General features: G+C 55.9%; 1 protein-coding gene across 2 annotated transcripts; it reads right to left on the bottom strand.

The window, feature by feature from the left end:
- Positions 1 to 537: 537 nt before the first annotated feature.
- On the bottom strand, positions 538 to 15,559 carry RHOD (ras homolog family member D). 2 transcript variants are annotated; one of them, XM_508584.7, is made up of 5 exons: positions 15,345 to 15,559; positions 6,562 to 6,649; positions 5,698 to 5,807; positions 1,996 to 2,130; positions 538 to 1,120 (listed from the first exon to the last, which is right to left on the bottom strand). In XM_508584.7, exons 1-5 carry the CDS (start codon positions 15,474 to 15,476, stop codon positions 953 to 955), a joined length of 633 nt encoding a protein of 210 aa, XP_508584.2. In that variant the 5' UTR covers positions 15,477 to 15,559; the 3' UTR covers positions 538 to 952. The 2 variants fall into 2 exon arrangements, with proteins under 2 accessions (XP_508584.2, XP_009421823.1); XM_009423548.3 differs by lacking the exons at positions 5,698 to 5,807; positions 6,562 to 6,649 and having other exon boundaries at positions 15,345 to 15,553.
- Between the last annotated feature and the right edge of the window lie 1,729 nt (positions 15,560 to 17,288).

The following is a 17,288-nucleotide window of genomic DNA, read 5'->3' as shown; positions in this document are numbered from 1 at the left end:
GTTGGTCCTCATGACCCTCTTACTCATCCAAAAGTTCCATGGCTTAGTCTGTGATCCATTTCACAGGTGAGGAAGCTGAGGCCCAGAAGAACTTGCCCAAGGTCGTGGAAGCAATAAAGCTGGTTTGGATCCAAGCAGTCCCATCCCAGTGCCTAGATGGGGTGGGCTTTTACCTACCTTGGAACGTGTGTGTAAAGCCACCTTGAAACAAGAGGCATAGGCCGGGCGTGGTGGCTCACGGCTGTAATCCCAGCACTTTGGGAGGCCGAGGTGGGTGGATCATGAGGTCAGTTCGAGACCAGCCTGACCAACATGGTGAAACCCCGTCTCTACTAAAGAAAATACAAAAATTATCCGGGTGTGGTGGCGCGCGCCTGTAATCCCAGCTACTCAGGAGGCTGAGACAGGAGAATCGCTTGAACCCAGGAGGCACAGGTTGCAGTGAGCTGAAATGCGCCACTGCACTCCAGCCTGGGCGATAGAACGAGACTCCGTCTCAAAAAAAAGAAAACAGAAAAAAGAGGCAAGACACAATGATAAGTGATGTCGTTTTTCTTGTTACAGTTACCAGTATGACAGGTGGGAAGGGGCCGGGTGTGGGTTCTGGCCAGAGGGACCTAAGAACATTAGGTCCTGGCAGGTGCAGCCCTGGGAGCAGCCACGAGGGGGCATCAGGCTGCACAGGCGGCTCCAGGATGTTGGTCCGGGACCGGGCATAGGGGTTAGCGAGTGATTCTCGGGCACCGCAGGACGAGCCCTACACAGAGCAGGTGGGCCCAGGAACCCCCTTTCTCAGTCCAGGACTCCCAGGCCTCAGGGCCTGGCTTTGGTGGCGCCCGTCTGTTGCGGTGCAGTTCGGCGGTCACAGCCTAGGGACCGGGTCCAGCCCAGCCAGCTCAGCAGCAGGTCAGCGCCCTGCCCCTACCCGCGTCGCTGGGACGCCCCGAGCCGCTCAGGTCACCACGCAAAAGCCCTGGGTAATCCGCCGCCAGAAGTTGCGACCGCGGCTGCTGAGGGCCACCTCGGCGGCCTCCTGGAAGACGGCGTGGACGTTGTCATGGAGCCGAGCCGAGCACTCGAGGTAGGCCACCGCGCCCACGGACCTCGCCATCTCCTGGCCCTAGAGGGAGAGGTGGATGGGGCTGCGGTGAAGGGGGCACTGGGCAGGCCTCACGTTCTCGCTTCCTTTTCCCGGACAAGAGTGGAAGGTGGGGTCGGCGGAGCACCCACGGCTCCCGTATCCCTGCTTGCCCAAGCGCCCTCATGTACTTCATCATGTTTCTTTTTCTTTTCTTTATTTTTATTATTATTTTTTTTTTGAGACGGAGTCTTGCTCTGTCGTCCAGGCTGGAGTGCAGTGGTGCGATCTCAGCTCACTGCAGCTCCTCCAACCGGGTTCAAGTGATTCTCCTGCCTCTGCCTCCAGAGTAGCTAGGACTACAGGCACCCGCCACCACACCACTTGGCTAATTTTTTGTATTTTTGGTAGAGACAGGGTCTCGCTATTTTGCCCTGGCTGGTCTCGAACTCCTGACTTCAAGTGATCCACCCACCTCGGCCTCCCAAGTGCTGGGATTACAGGCGTGAGCCCCTGCGCCCTGCCAGCCTTCGTTGTTTTTAACCTCCGTTCTGGGCCTCTTTGCCTCTCAAGGCACCAAGAAATGAACTTCCCATGAACCCAGGCGTGTAGCGGAGAGGGACCCACGGTCTGAATATGTGGGTGCCTGCCTGGGCCCCCTCTCTGGGTCTCAGGCTGGTGGTGGAACTGACTCTGATATGCCTACTTCCTTGTTCTCCCTTTTGCCGGTGGAGGCTCCCAGAATATTCTAGGGACCATTTCCAAGTGCTGGAAGTTTCTGACCTCTGACAGCCTCTAAGACGACCCCAGCTCTGACCTACACCCTGAGCGTTCTGGACACCTGGTGCCACTGAGAGGCATCCAGAGGTCCCCTCACCCAGTCCTCCCCAACTCCCACCTCGGGCTGGGTTTCCTACCCTGTGGTAGGTCACAGGCTCCAATCCGTTTCTTCGGAGCTTGTTCACCAGTGATTTGTCCTTGCGCAGGTCAGTCTTGCAGCCCACGACGATGATGGGTACCTTCTTGCAGAAATGATTCACTTCTGGGTACCACTGCAGGGGGGCGAGGGGGCGTGTGGGGGGCATGTGTGAGCCCTGGAGAGTTCTGGCCCTCTCAGTGGACCACTCTCTTGCTCCCCAGCCTGAGCTCTGATATGGATAATCAGCAAAGCCAGCACCTAGTGAGAAACTATTTGGTACCAGACTCTCATCTAAGAATTTACACGTATGGACCCATTAATTCCCCGAGGCCCCGGCAGCAAGTTCACAACCAATCCCACTGTACAGGTGCGGTAACTGAGGCACAGAAAGGCGATGTAACTTGGCCTTGGCTGGAAATGGCAGGATTTGAGCCTGGGGGTGGGGCTCAGAGCCCTGCTCCTGCCCTTCTAGAATCTTTCCTCTCTGCAGGGTAAGGGCCCTCATGGACACCCACCAAACTAAGCAAAACATATAAGGAAGTAAGGGATCCTTTAAAAACAAATCTGGGCCAGGTGTGGTGGCTCACGCCTGTAATCCCAGCACTTTGGGAGCCTGAGGCGGGTGGAGCACCTGAGGTCAGGAGTTTGAGACCAGCCTGGCCAACAGTGAAACCCTGTCTCTAGTAAAAATACAAAATTTAGGTGGGCATGATGGCGGGTGCCTGTAATCCCAGCTGCTCGGGAGGCTGAGGCAGGAGAATGGCATGAACCTGGGAGGCGGAGGTTGCAGGGAGCTGAGATCGTGCCACTGCATTCCAGCCTGGGCGACAGAGTGAAACTCCATCTCAAAATAAATAAATAAATCAATTAAAAAGATAAAAATAAATCAATCAATCCATGCCGGGCTTGGTGGCTCACGCCTGTAATCCCAGCACTTTGGGAGGCTGAGGGCAGGCAGATCACCTGAGGTCAGGAGTTCGAGACCAGCCTGGCCAACAAGGGGAAGCCCCATCTCTACTAAAAATACAAAAATTAGCCGGGCGTGGTGGCGTGCACCTGTAGTCCCAGCTACTCTGGAGGCTGAGGCAGGAGAATCACTTGAACCTGGGAGGCGGAGGTTGCAGTGAGCTGAGATGGAGCCACTGCACTCCAGCCTGGGCTACAGAGTGAGACTCTGTCTCAAAAAAATAATAAATAAATAAATCTGCTCACAAAATGGTTGCAGCAGCTGTCTGCCTCAACTGCTTGCCTGGTGGAGGGAGGGCTGCTCTGCAGAATGTGAGGCCACCAGGGCCGAGTTCTTTCAGCCTGGACTACAGCTGGGGAGCCGGAGATCCCGGGAGGGGGCTTCCTATCTCCAGGAGCACTAAGTCGGGTGGTTCGGGCATCAAACTTGCCTGATAAAAATTGGCATCAGCCGGGCTTGGTGGCTCAAGCCTGCAATCCTAGCTACTCGGGAGGCTGAGGCAGGAGAATCGCTTGAACCCAGGAGGTGGAGGTTGCAGTGAGCCCAGATTGTACCACTGCACTCCAGCCTGGGAGACAGAGTGAGACTCTGTCTCAAAACAAACAAACAAACAAACAAAGAAAAATTGGCATCAAACTACCTCATTCCTGGAAGCAAATGGGGCCTTTGTGGGGTCCCTGGCAGATTCCCCACACCCCCGCATCCACCGAAACTGCCCATGAGAAAGGTTTCCTTGGTGGCTCCCACTGAACCCAGCAGTGAATCCTCTCTTTTTTGAGACAGTCTCGCTCTGTCGCCCAGACTGGAGTGCAGTGGTGCAATCTTGGCTCACTGCAACCTCCGCCTCCCGGGTTCAAGCAATTCTCCTGCCTCAGCCTCCCAAGTAGCTGGGTTATAGGCATGTGCCACCACGCCCGGCTAATTTTTGTATTTTTAGTAGCAACGGGGTTTCACCATGTTGGTCAGGCTGGTCTCAAACTCCTCAAATAATCCACCCTCCTCAGCCTCCCAAAGTGCTGGGATTACAAGGCGTGAGCTACCGCACCCGGCCACCATCAGAGAATCCTTAGCCCTGCTCCTACCGATCCCTCGATAACCCCGACCCTGGGCATCACTCCCTCCTACCTGACTGAGCCTGCACTTCACCCCAGGACCCCACTCTCCTGGCTCTCCTAGGTCTTATGGGGCCTTGCCCTCCTCCTCCTCTCCCTGGGGTTCAGCCTGTGGTCTTTCCTCTCCTCTAGCTGCTCTCCCTTCCTGGGCAGCCTCCCCCAGGCTTTACTGCACCCGTAGCTTCTAAATATGCAGCTGCATTTAGGCTGCCCAGCTGGACTGCCTGCTTGGAGGAACTGCAGACGCATGCATCGCACTGCCTGCCGGACACCTCCACTAGGATGTCCCACTCCCGAACCCAGCTTGCTCCTTGTCATCTTGGCCAAGGGCAACTCCACCTTCCAGCTGCTCTGGTAAAAACTCCTCCCAGGCTAGGCGCGGTGGCTCATGCCTGTAATCCCAGCACTTTGGGAGGCCGAGGCGGGCGGATCACGAGGTCAGGAGATCGAGACCATCCTGGCTAACATGGTGAAACCCCGTCTCTACTAAAAATACAAAAAATTAGCCGGGCGTGGTGGCGGGCGCCTGTAGTCCCAGCTACTCGGGAGGCTGAGGCAGGAGAATGGCATCAACCTGGGAGGCAGAGCTTGCAGTGAGCCGAGATGGCGCCACTGCACTCCAGCCTGAGTGACAGAGCAAGACTCCGTTTCAAAAAACAAACAAACAAACAAAAAAACTCCTCCCTCCCACCCACATCCAATCCAACAAGAAACTCCGATCATCAGCAAACTCCGCCTTCTAGACCGATTCAGAATCAGCCCCCTTCTCGTCACCCCCACTGCTAGCACCCTGGCCCCAGGCACCACCATCTCTCCTGGTACCCAATGCCCAGAACAGCACCAGAACGAATGTGCTCAATCATTCGTTCTGAATGAATGGGCGGAGCAGCCTGCCTGGGTTCAAATCCCAGTGTTACCACTTTAATAGATGTGTATCTTTGGATGAGTGACTGGATCTGGGAATAATAATACTCCATAAGGTTGGCTGAGGGAGTAAATGAGTAAATACATGCAAGTACCAAGAACACTGCCTGGCACGTGGTCAGTCCTTAAAATTGTCACTGTTGTTGTTGCTGTTGCAAATACTGTCATGGGCTGTACCCTGCGGAAACTTGGAGGCCCTGGCAGCAGTGGGTGAGGGGCTGTGCCATGGCTAAAGGCAGCTGGAGCAGAGGAATTCAAGGGGCCACATCCCTGATGCCCATGAGCAGCCTCTGAGAACCAGCAGCCACGCAGAGCTGCTGGACTCTGACTTGACGGTTCATGCACCTTGGGCGGGCACAGGCTGGGGAGATGCAGCAGCCTCTGGCTCACCCAGCAACCTCAGGCAGAGACGCCGTGGAAAGAGCCACAGTGTTCAGAGTCTGCAGCATAGGGTAGGCAAGGAGCACTGTACTGGGAGTCAGAAGGGCAGATGCTGCCACCAAATCCCTGTGCCAGCAACCCTGGGCAAGCCACTGCCCCACTCTGGGCCTCAGTTTCCCCATATATACGCCAAAAGCTCTGGAATCAATATCATTTCGGGCCTGCCAAGCTCTGACAGTCAGCTGGGTCAAGGGTGGGTGGCAGAGTGGAGTGGCCTGGCTATGGGGGCTATGCCTCCCTGCCCCCCAGTACCTACCCGGTTAAAGATGTTGTCAAAGCTGTTCGGGCTGGTGACATCGAAGCAAAGCAGCAGGACGCTGGCATCAGGGTAGAACAGGGGCCGCAGGCGGTCATAGTCATCTTGCCCTGGGCAGAGTGGAGGTGGTCACTGCCTTCAGGGCTCCTGGCCCCTGTCAGCACTGCCCCAATGTCAGGAGGTCACCTCATCAGATGGGGAGCTTCTGGGGACAGGGCCTAGTTTTTTGCCTCAGAGTTTGGCACAAATTTGGCTCTGAGGTGGCTACTCCATGTGAGTGCCCCCTTGGGGCAGTGCTCACCTCTGCCTGTGGGATGTCTGGAAGGGATGACGGGCAAGGCAGAGGCCAGTCCTGGCACCGCCTGGAGGAACTGGGGCCAATTGCTCAGAAGCCAGCTTTGCCCTGAGCTTAGGAGTGAGAAATAAGGGGTAGGTGGGAACCTGGCAAAGACATCTTAGCCCGTCCAACTAAGAGGGCTGCTAGGAGGCCCTGAGTTTAGCTTAGAGCTCACCCTGGTATAGGCAAGGTCAGGAGGCTGGAGGGCAGAGGCCACGGACAGACAGATCCTACAGAAACTAAAAGCAGAGTGGAGTGCTCAGAAGGCCAGGAACAGTCCTGAAAGCAAACTGCTGGACTCCCGCTTGCCTCCAGGACGTAGCGGGCGACCCTGGGGTGCTGGGGGTGCAGGAGACACTGCTGCAGAGGCAAGGAGGGCTCAGACTCCTGGGCCCACTCCTGGTCCACACCTGTCCCTTGGAGACTGGCTGGCCTCCCTGGTTCAGAAGGAAGCAGAGCGGAATCTGTCCCAGGCATCAGGGGCCCACGGAAGCCCCTCCCACCCTGCCCCACCCCTGCACACCCACCTGCTGTGTCCCAGATGTGGAGGTGCACAGGTTTGCCTTTCACTTGCAGGTTGACCATGTACCGCTCAAACACCGTGGGGGTGTAGCTCTGAGGAGAAGCAGGGCGGGGGAGGGTGTGAGGAGGCTTCGGAGAGGCACTGGGGACTTGGTCTGTCCACAGCGCTGCTCCCTCCTTGGGGGTCAGTGGAGTGTAGTTGTTTGTGAGAAGCCTCCTCCTTGGCCTGCCTGGGGTGGCGGCCTAGAGCCTGTCTGCTTTTGCAAAGTCCTGAACCTCCCCAGCTTTGTTCTCAGTTGTGAAATGGGAATATTAAAAGTCCCTACCAGCCAGGCACCATAGCTCACCCTGTAATCCCAGCACTTTGGGAGGTTGAGGTGGGCCTTGAGGCCAGGAGTTCGAGACCAGCCTGGCCAACATGGTGAAACCGTCTCTACTAAAAATACAAAAATTAGCTGGGAATGGTGGGCCTGCCTGTAATCCCACTACTTAAGAGGCTGAGGCACGAGAATTGCTTGGGACTGAGGTTGCAGTGAGACGAGATCGCACCACTGTACTCCATCCTAGGTGACAGAGCAAGACTCTGTCTCAAAACAACAACAACAATGAAAAGGCCGGGTGTGGTGGCTCACGCCTGTAATCCCAGCACTTTGGGAGGCCGAAGTGGGCGGATCATGAGGTCAGGAGTTTGAGACCAGGCTGACCAACACGGTGAAACCCTGTCTCTACTAAAAATACAAAAATTAGCCAGGCGTGGTGGCACATGCCTGTAATCCTAGCTACTTGGGAGGCTGAGGCAGGGGAATAGCTTGAACCCGGGAGGTGGACGTTGCAGTGAGCTGAGATCGCGCCATTGCATTCCAGTCTGGGTGACACAGTGAGACTCCGTCTCAAAAAAAAAAAAAAAAGTCCCTACTGCAGTGCCGCTATAAGGATTCAGTGAGATATTCCATGCGGAGCCCTTAGCTCAGGGCCTGGCATAAAATAAGCACATCTACATGCCAGCTACTGTTATTTTTATCATTGCCCTCTGGATGGGGGCAGGGGACTCCTGTTTTTCTTTTTTTTCACAGACAGGGTCTCCCTGTGTTTCCCAGGCTGGAGTGCAGCAGCTATTCACAGGCACCACAGCTCACTGCAACCCCAAACTCCTGGGCTCAAGCAATCCTCCTGCCTCTGCCTCCCAAGAGCTGGGACCACCGGCACACACCGCTGGGACTCCCATTTCTGAGCCTTCATTCATGTTGTCCCCCCTTCCTAGAACAACATTAACCTACATGTTTATTCATTCCTTGCTTTGTTCATTTGTTCATTCACCTACTCATTCAGCAGCATTAGCACCTTCTCTAGGCCCAGTTCTGGACACTGGGAAGCAGGCACCAAAGACTCAATACCTGCTCTGGGGAACTCGCAGCTTTGTGGGGTTCCTCCTTTGCCTCTCAACCTCTCACAATCCAAACAAGACCACTATTAAATGCTACCTTCACCTTTCTGGGATGCCTTTCCTGATCCCTTACCAGAATGCCCCAATGCGCCCCTCCACCGTTTTTTTTCTTTCTCTTTTTCCTTTTTTTTTTTTTTTTTTGAGAGGGAGTCTCACTCTGTCACCCAGGCTGCAGTGCAATGGCATGATCTGGCTCACTGCAACCTCCGCCTCCCGGGTTCACGCCATTCTCCTGCCTCAGCCTCCTGAGTAGCTGGGACTACAGGCACCCGCCACCACGCCCGGCTAATTTTTTGTATTTTTAGTAGAGACGGGGTTTCACCGTGTTAGCCAGGATGGTCTCGATCTCCTGACCTCGTGATCCGCCCGCCTCGGCCTCCCAAAGTGCTGGGATTACAGGCGTGAGCCACCGCGCCCGGCCTTTTTTTTTTTTTTTTTGAGACGGAGTCTCACTCTGTCACCCAGGCTGCAGTGCAGTGGCGTGATCTAGGCTCACTGCAACCTCCGCCTTCTGGGTTCAAGGGATTCTCCTGCCTCAGCCTCCCGAGTAGCTGGCATTACAGACATGTGCCACCATACCCGGCTAATTTTTATATTTTTAGTAGAGACGGGGTTTCACCATGTTGGTCAGGCTGGTCTCGAACTCCTGACCTCGTGATCCGCCCACCTTGGCCTCCCAAAGTGCTGGGATTACAGGCATGAGCCAGTGTACCCGGGCTTTTTATTTTTTATTTTTATTTTTGAGAGAGAGAGTCCTGCTCTGTCACCCAGGCTGGAGTGCAATGGTGTGATCTCTTGAGTCAATGCAACTTCTGCCTCCTGGGTTCAAGTGATTCTTCTGCCTCAGCCTTGTGAGTAGCTGGGATTACAAGCACATGCCAGCACACCTGGCTAATTTTTTGTACTTTTAGTAGAGATGGGGTTTCACCATATTAGCCAGGTTGGTCTTGAACTCCCGACCTCAAGTGATCCACCCGCCTCGGCCTCTCAAAGTGCTGGGATTACAGGCATGAGCCACCACGCCTGGCCTTTTTTTTTTTTAAAAAAAAAAGATAGGGTCTCACTCTGTCACCCAGGCCTGAGTGCAGTGGTGCGATCTTGACTCACTGCAACCTCTGTCTCCCAGGCTCAAGTGATTCTCCTACCTCAGCCTCCCGAGTAGCTGGGATTACAGGTGTGGGCCACCATGCCTGGCTAATTTTTCTTCTTTTTTCATAGAGACAGGGTTTTGCCATGTTGCCCAGGCTGGTCTTGAACTCCTGAACTCAAGCAATCCACCCACCTTGGCCTCCCAAAGTAATTTTTTGTATTTTTTGCAAAGATGGGGTCTTGCTATGTTGCCCAGGCTGGTCTTGAACTCCTGGACTCACACGATCCACCTGCCTTGGCCTCCCAAAGTGCTGGGATTACAGGTGAGCCACCATGCCCAGCCCAGTGCCCCATGTTTGGGCCTTTCTTCTTTGTCCTGCCTGGGCTTGGGAGGAGGTCACCCAGGACAGAGGCCCCTTACTCCAGCCCTGCCCAGCCTAAGCTCACTGCTGCCTTTCCATGAAGGTGAGATGAACGGGCAGCAGGCCAGGTTTTGTACACAGATGAAAACGCAGGAATGAAGAGGGAGCTTTTGTAAGATGGGTTTGCAAAACTCTGCCACAACCTGTGCCCTCTGCTCTGAGGGGATGCTGGGCCGCCTGCTCTTGGGTCCCTAAGCCTCGACTGCCTGCTCAGGGCTGGTTGATGGGGCCATAGTCTGGGGGGCCCCTATCCTCTTCCCTTCCCATGCCGGGTGCGGCCCACACCTGCCCGTGACTCAGGAGAATTTCACGCCTGCCTGCCCGCTGGCCCTCTGAGTCAGGCCCTGGCCAGCTGGGAGGGGCAGCACCTGAGCAGTGGGTCAGCACCGTCCTCCAGGGAAGCTGCAGGGAGTGGGGTGGGGAGAAAGGCAGGTCCCAGAGTGGGCAGCTGAGGAAGATGGAGAAGTCTGGATAGCCTTGAGGTAAGGGCTGGCCCCACCCCAGACTCTAGACATGCTGTCACTCCCTCTACCAAAAGGAACCAACAGGAACAGACAAGGGCCTCACCTACCTCTCCATCCCCCCTTGCCTGCTCAGGGTGCCCTCCCTCAGGCCCTTTGCCTTTGCCAGGGCAGTGTGATCTGGTAGCTAGGAGCACTAGCTTTAGGTTTAGATATGCCTGGCTTAAGACCGGGCTCCAGCACTCACCTGCTATGTGTCCTTAGGACAGTCTCCTCACTGGTTAAAGGGGGAGAGTGTCATGCCATGATGTGGGAGGGAGGATGGACTGGCAGGTGAGGCCCCAGCATAAATGCTCACCACCAGGGAAGCTGGTGGCCAGGGGCAGTGTCCACACGAGCCCCCATCCATCCTTCCAGGTGGTGACACTTTCTCCAGTGATATGGATTGGCTGTGTCCCCAAGCAAATCTCATCTCGAATTGTAATCCCCACGTGTCAAGGGAAGGACCTGGTGGGAGGTGATTGAATCATGAAGGCGGTTTCCCCCATGCTGTTCTTGTGATAGTGAGGGAGATTGTTTTTTTTCGACGGAGTCAGGCTGGAGCGCAGTAGTGCAATCTTGCTCACTGCAGCCTCTGCCTCCTGGGTTCAAGTGATTCTCCTGCCTCAGCCTCCTGAGTAGCTGGGATTACAGGTGTGTCACCACGCCTGGCATATGTGTGTATATATATATATATATATATATATATATATTTTTTTTTTTTTTTTTTTTTTTTTTTTAGACAGGGTCTCGCTCTGTCGCCCAGGCTGGAGTGCAGTGGCCTGATCTTGGCTCACTGCAAGGTCCGCCTCCCGGGTTTGATTTTTTTTTTTTTTTTTTTGAGACAGAGTTTCGCTCTTGTTGCCCAGGTTGGAGTGCAATGGCACGATCTCAGCTCCCCACAACATCTGCCTCCCAGGTTCAAGCGATTCTCCTGCCTCAGCCTCCTGAGTAACTGGGATTACAGGCATGTGCCACCACACCCAGCTAATTTTGTATTTTTAGTAGAGATGGGGTTTCTCCATGTTGGTCAGGCTGGTCTCGAACTTCCGACCTCAGGTGATCCACCCGCCTCGGCCTCCCGAAGTGCTGGGATTACAGGTGTGAGCCACCACGCCTGGCCAATAGTGAGGAAGTTCTTACGAGATCTGATGGTTTAAAAGTGTGGTGCTTCCCCCTTCTCTCTTTCTCTCTCCTGCTGCCACATAGGAAGTGCCTTGCTTCCACTTCACCTTCCACAATGATTGTAAGTTTCCTGAGGCCTCCCCAGCCATGCAGAACTGTGAGTCAATTAAACCTCTTTTCTTTATAAATTACCCAGTCTCGGGTAGTTCTTTATAGCAATGTGAAAATGGACTAATACACCCAGCCCCTCCGCAGCTTCTGACCTTTGTCCTAGAGTAGGGGCCTGTCATTGTGAAGGGCACTGGTGCCCTTGCATCTGAGCTCCCAGCTTGACCACCCACTCAGTCACCTTCTTGATCTGAGCTGCAGCACAGCCTGCTGGAAATCTCTTGGGAGACATGTTTCAGTGCTTTGCAAATGCCCATGGTAATGACACCATCACCCACCATTCTCTAAGGATCTTCTGTGTGTGGCTGTGTACTGGCACCATCTCCGATCCTTGCAAGCTCGGAACGTCAGTACAACCTTCACTTTCTGATGATGCCCAGAGAGAGGAAATGACTTGTTCAAGGTGACACACTGAACAGCTGGCTAGTGACAGAGCCAGGTCTTTGTGGCTGCAGAGACCAGGCCTTGTCCTCAGCCACCTGCCTTTCCTGAGGTTACCAACTCCAGTTCCCGGAGACGGAAAGGGGCTGGGTTTCCCCTCTGGCTTATAACTGTCACAGCCCTTTCCCCCACTCGGGACGTCATCCTAGAGACTCTGTCTGTACCTTTTGTTGTGTTGTTCTTTGACCCCCAGGCAGGGTCACCCTCTGTCCATGGGATCAATGGCACCTAATCTTATCTGTTAAGCCGTCCTCAGCCAGAAAAGAAGGACTGGGCCTGTGCTGGACCAGGACGGAGATGACTCAGGCTCAGGTCTGCCCTCCAGGGGCTCACAGACAGAAAATGGATCATTACCAAGATGGGGGACCTGGCTCAAGAGGGAGTGTCGGGGCATCCCTGGTTAGGACACCCATGGGAGTCCAAGTGCGAACCAGGAAGGACCCAGGGGGCTCTAGCCAGCAGGGCCGGGTGCTCCCTGCCACCTCCTATCCCCATGCTGGTGTGGGGGCTGCTAGGCTTTGAACCTGTGGGAATGGTTGCAGCCACAAATGCCAGCCAGGACTGGGCAGAGGCTGGCACCCCAGCCTGGGGCTTCCCCCTGTCCTAGGAGCTCTCTCCACCTTGCCCTCCCCTGCTGCCCTGAATCCAGGGTTGGGTCACAGCCAGATGAGGGTCACTGAGGTCCCTCCAAATCCTCAGGCTGCTCTCAGCCCTTTGCTGTGTGCAGGAAGTCTGGGAGATGGGACTCCAGCCTCCTGGCTGCTGGCCCCTTGGGCTTCGAGGGCTGCCTAGAGGAAGAGTCTGGTGCTAGGGACAGGGGCAGGAGGAGGCTGGGTCCAGCAGGCAGAGCACTGGGGGCTGTGGAGAAGGCCCTGGTCGGGAGGGGGAAGACGTGGGCTCTAGATCAGTGCTGCCACTGCCGGGCCATGTGCCCCCAGGTAAGCCTCTGGGTTCTGGACTCAGTTTTCCCATCTGCAAAATGAAGCCTTTCCAACTCTTACACGTTGTGGGTTCTTTTAATTAATTTATTTAATTACATATATATATATATATATTTTGAGACAGAGTCTCGCTCTGTTGTCCCCGAGCTGGAGTGCAATGGCGCGATCTCGGTTCACTGCAACCTCTGCCTCCTGGGTTCAAGCGATTCTCCTGCCTCAGCTTCCCGAGTAGCTGGGATTACAGGCGCCTGCCACTATGCCTGGGTAATTTTTTTTGTATTTTCGGTAGACATGGGGTTTCACCATGTTGGCCAGGCTGGTCTTGAATTCCTGACCTCAGGTGATCCACCCGCCTTGGCCTCCCAGAGAGCTGGGATTACAGGTGTGGGCCATTACGCCCAGCCCATTGTGGGTTCTTTAAATGAAGAGGACTCTCCTGCTCCAGGGAACTCAGAGCCCCCAGACGGGAGGAGCCTGGACAAATCCAGCCCATTTTCCTGGTGATAAGCATGCCCTCCCCCCATTTCTGGCCAGCCCCAGCATGTCCTCCCCCCATTTCTGGCCAGCCCCAGCATGTCCCTCAAAGCATTCACATCTTATCAACTGGAAGAGGCCCATTTCCACGTCATAACTCCTCTGAAGTTGGGATGGTCTCGCCATCAAGGACATCTCAGAGCTGGTGGTGAGGCATCAGCCCTCCAGCCCCCGCCCATCAGGTGCCTTCCCCTGGGCCTGGGCCACCTGTCCCTGTGTGGTGCTCTTCCCCGGGTGCCCTCATTGTTGGGTTCCCATGGGAAGCATCTAGGGGCCCAGAAACATGTTTCCCCCAACTTAAAAAAATGTATGACTGGTCAAAGGAGGTGACACCAGCTCCACAAGCTACTAAACAAAAGTGGCTCAATGCCACTGCAGCAGAAAGCACATGGGCCAAGGGTGGGAGACAGGCAGACAGACATCATCCTGATAAGAACTACAGTGTGATAAGAACCAGGGTAGGCCCGACCGTCCTGCTTGTGCTCAGATGCCCCAGCACCTATACAACCCCAGGGGCTTAGAGGATGCTGGGAAGAAAAGGAGGAAGAATGCCAGTTGCGGTGGCTCAGGCCAGTAATCCTAGCACTTTGGGAGGCCGAGGCGGGCAGATCGCTTGAGGCCAGGAGTTCGAGACCAGCCTGACCAACATGGCAAAACTCCATCTCTACTAAAAATAAAAAAATTGGCTGGGTGTGGTGGCTCACACCTGTAATCCCAGCATTTTGGGAGGTCGAGGCGGGCGGATCACCAGGTCAAGTGATCGAGACCATTCTGGTCAACATGGCAAAACCCTGTCTCTACTAAAAATATACAAAAATTAGCTGGGCACGGTGGCACGCGCCTGTAGTCCCAGCTACTCGGGAGGCTGAGGCGGGAGAATCGCTTGAACCTGGGAGGCAGAGGTTACAGTGAGCCGAGATTGTGCCACTGCACTCTAGCCTGGCGACAGAGCGAGACTCCGTCTCAAAAATAAAATAAAATAAAATAATTTAAAAAATTAGCCAGGCGTGGTGGTGGGCGCCTGTAATCCCAGCTACTTAGGAGGCTGAGGCAAGAGAATTGCTTGAACCCGGGAGGCGGAGGTTGCAGTGAGCTGAGATTGTGCCAATATCACTCCAGCCTGGGTGACAGAGTGAGACTCTTCTCAAAAAAAATAAAAATAAAAAAAAGAAGAGATGCTGGAAGCAACTCCATGGACTCCCAGGACAACAGGGCTGAGAGGCGGCAGAGCAGGGGCCGCCTGGTGCCCGTGGAGTCTGCCTGGGCAGTCAGTGAGCATGTCAGGAAGGATTAACGGTGGGCATGCCTACAGCGCCAAGGACATGCCAGCTACCGCACGGGAGCTGCCTGTCAGCCTCCCCTGGGCTCCACCTCACCACTGCCCTACAGTCCCTCTACCCCATGGGGTTGTTGTGAGGAAACTGAGGCTCAGAGAAGCTAAGCAGGTTACAAAAGGGCACGGGGCTCAGAGGAGAGCAGAGACACGGGCCCAGCAGCTGAGGCTACAGCTGGCGTGCTCCCACCCTCCAAGGCAGAGCCCATGGCATGTGCATTCCAGCGGCAAGAGCTGGAGGGGAGACAATGTTTCCCAGGAGCGACATGTGCCAACTCTCCGTGAGTCCTTCCTGTGCACCGGCCGGGGCTGAGTGCTTGAGGTCTATTAACTCTCTGTCACAGTGACCCTGTGCGGTGGGCACTGTCACTCACCTGTGATGTAGTGAGGGACACAGGCACAGCAGGGTTAGGGGACTTGCCCAAGGGCACACAGCTATAAGAGGCAAAGCCATAATTTGAACCTCGGCAGTCTGGCTTCCAAGCTCTCAGGCCCTCAGCGGAATTGTGTGGCCAAGTGCTGTCTTAGGATCCTGTGTGCACCCAGGTCGCCTCACTCAGTCCTTGTGACACCTCTCCCCGGTAGATGCCATTCCTCCGGCTTTACAGATCACATCACTGAGGCCTTCATTCCCAAAGGCTGGGGCGGAAGAACTCTGCCCTGGACCCCAGGCCCCGCTGGGACACCCCTCGGAGGCCGGGTTAGGCGCACAGCCTGGGCCGCTCCGGCACGGACCTGTACACCCGGGCGCGCGAGCGGAACCGGGCGAGGCGGAGGCGCGGGGCACTCACCTCGGGGAAGGCCCCATCGGCGAAGACCATCAGCAGCGACGTCTTCCCGCAGCCGCCGTCGCCCACCAGGACCACCTTGACGGACCGCACGCCTGGTGGCGCCTCCTCACCCGCGGCCTGGGCCGCCGTCATCCCGGGGCCGGGCGCTGAGCGGGCGGGCGGGCGGCTGCGGCGCAGAGACCCAGACTGCGCGGGGCAGGCCCGGCGGGGCAGGAATGTGGAAGGGGCGGGGCGGCGGGAGGAAGTGCGAGCCGGGCGCCCCGAGAGCCAGGTGAGAGGCCCGGGCGGCTGGGCTGGGGCCCTTCCTCTCCAGGCCGTCTAGGTCCCTGAAGAAACGCTGCCCGAGCACCTACGGTGAGCGGGCCGCGCTGGGGCCACGGGAGGTCGGAAGGGAGAAGACAAACAGCGGGACCATGACAGTGGGGGCGGGGGTGTGCTCAGGGGCTGGGTCCCAGATCTCAGGCAGGAGCCAGTGACCTTTAGTGAATGAATGAATGAATGAATGAATGGTGCATTTCCCCAGGGGTCTCAGGACGCAGCACAACACAGGCGTTTCATGCCAGGTGGGAAGGGGATGACCCCCTTCACTGGCCCCACCAGGCCTGGCCTGCCCCCTCCGGCAGCACCAGGAAGCTCTGCTGCAGGTGGGCAGCCACCTGACACCGTGGCTGGCCACGATCTAGGGAAAGCGATAGAACCTTCCCTCTGTAAAGTGTGAGTGTTTCTTATTATTGCACCATGAGATGTCCCCCTGGTGCCCAAGGGCCCGGGGACCCTGAACTGTTTAAGACAAAATCCAGGCCCTGCCTTGAGAAGCCCACGGCTTAGAATGGTAGACACGCAGGACATCAGTGTGATCAGAACTACAACGGGAGTAGGGACAGGCAGCGGGACGGGAGTAGGGGAAAAGAGCTCCTCGCCCACGTTGAGGGAGTCAGGAAACCTTTCAGAGTCTTGAGGAAAAAGTGAGACACAGTCAGATGGGGGAGGGAAAAGGTGTTCCACCGGAGACAGCGGCACATGCGAAGCTGCGGAGGCCGGAGCGGAATGCTGCCCCCCCACCCCGCCCCCGCAGAGGGTGAGGCTCGCTTGCACAGTGGTGCAGCATGAGGAGCTGGTGCTTGCCCAGTGGAGCACGTTGGATGCCAGCAGTAAATCCAGCATTGAACTGGGAACTCATTGTCACCTGATCTCTCCACTTCTCCTAATGGCCAGAGTTGAAATCTTTTAAAAATGGGCACAAGGGTCTTCCCAGATCTTGGACTGAGTGTTTCTATTGAAGCTTAAAAGAACAAGGGGCAGACGTCATTAGGTTCCCCCTAATTTATGCTGGTCATGACATCCCCCCTCATGGAGTTCCAAGTCAGGCAGGTGAAAAAGCACCTTCAACCTCCTTTAAACTCACTGTGGTCTAAAGAGGCAGCCAGGGCAGGAGTCACTAGGTGGAGAGGCAGAGCCCAGCTCCTTGACTCCTCTGCCCAGCTCCCGCTCCGGGCTGTGGTCTACAGGCTGGATGGAGCCCCACTTGGAGGGAAGGATCCTCCCCAGCACAGCTCTGCCTTTCCAGGTGCCCCTTCCTCCCCCAAACTGCCACAGGGCTCGGCAGTGACTTGACACTGGGCTGGGCAGGTAGCTCCAGAGCAGGGCTCCCCGCCCCAAGGAGTGGTGAGAGGGGCCCCACCCCCTCGGATCAGCTGTCAGCATCTTCCTCCCAACTGCTGCTGTCATCAGGCCTTGGGTGGCAAGGCTGGAAGGCAGGTGGGGCCAGACTGGGGGTGGAGGGAGCCGAGAGTCAGGCAGAGGCGTTTGGCCTTGGTTGCTATAGGGATAATCTCTGTAATGACACACTTGATGTTTGTCATGCTATACAGTTTCACTGAACATTTCCTAATAATAACAACACCCATTAGTGGATTGCAAGCCACGTGTAGGCACTGTTCCCTA

This window comes from Pan troglodytes, chromosome 9 (assembly GCF_028858775.2).
Source record: "Pan troglodytes isolate AG18354 chromosome 9, NHGRI_mPanTro3-v2.0_pri, whole genome shotgun sequence".
Taxonomy (NCBI): domain Eukaryota; kingdom Metazoa; phylum Chordata; class Mammalia; order Primates; family Hominidae; genus Pan; species Pan troglodytes.
The sequence above is the reverse complement of the archived record's forward strand: the minus strand, read 5'-3'. Positions and strand labels throughout refer to the sequence as shown.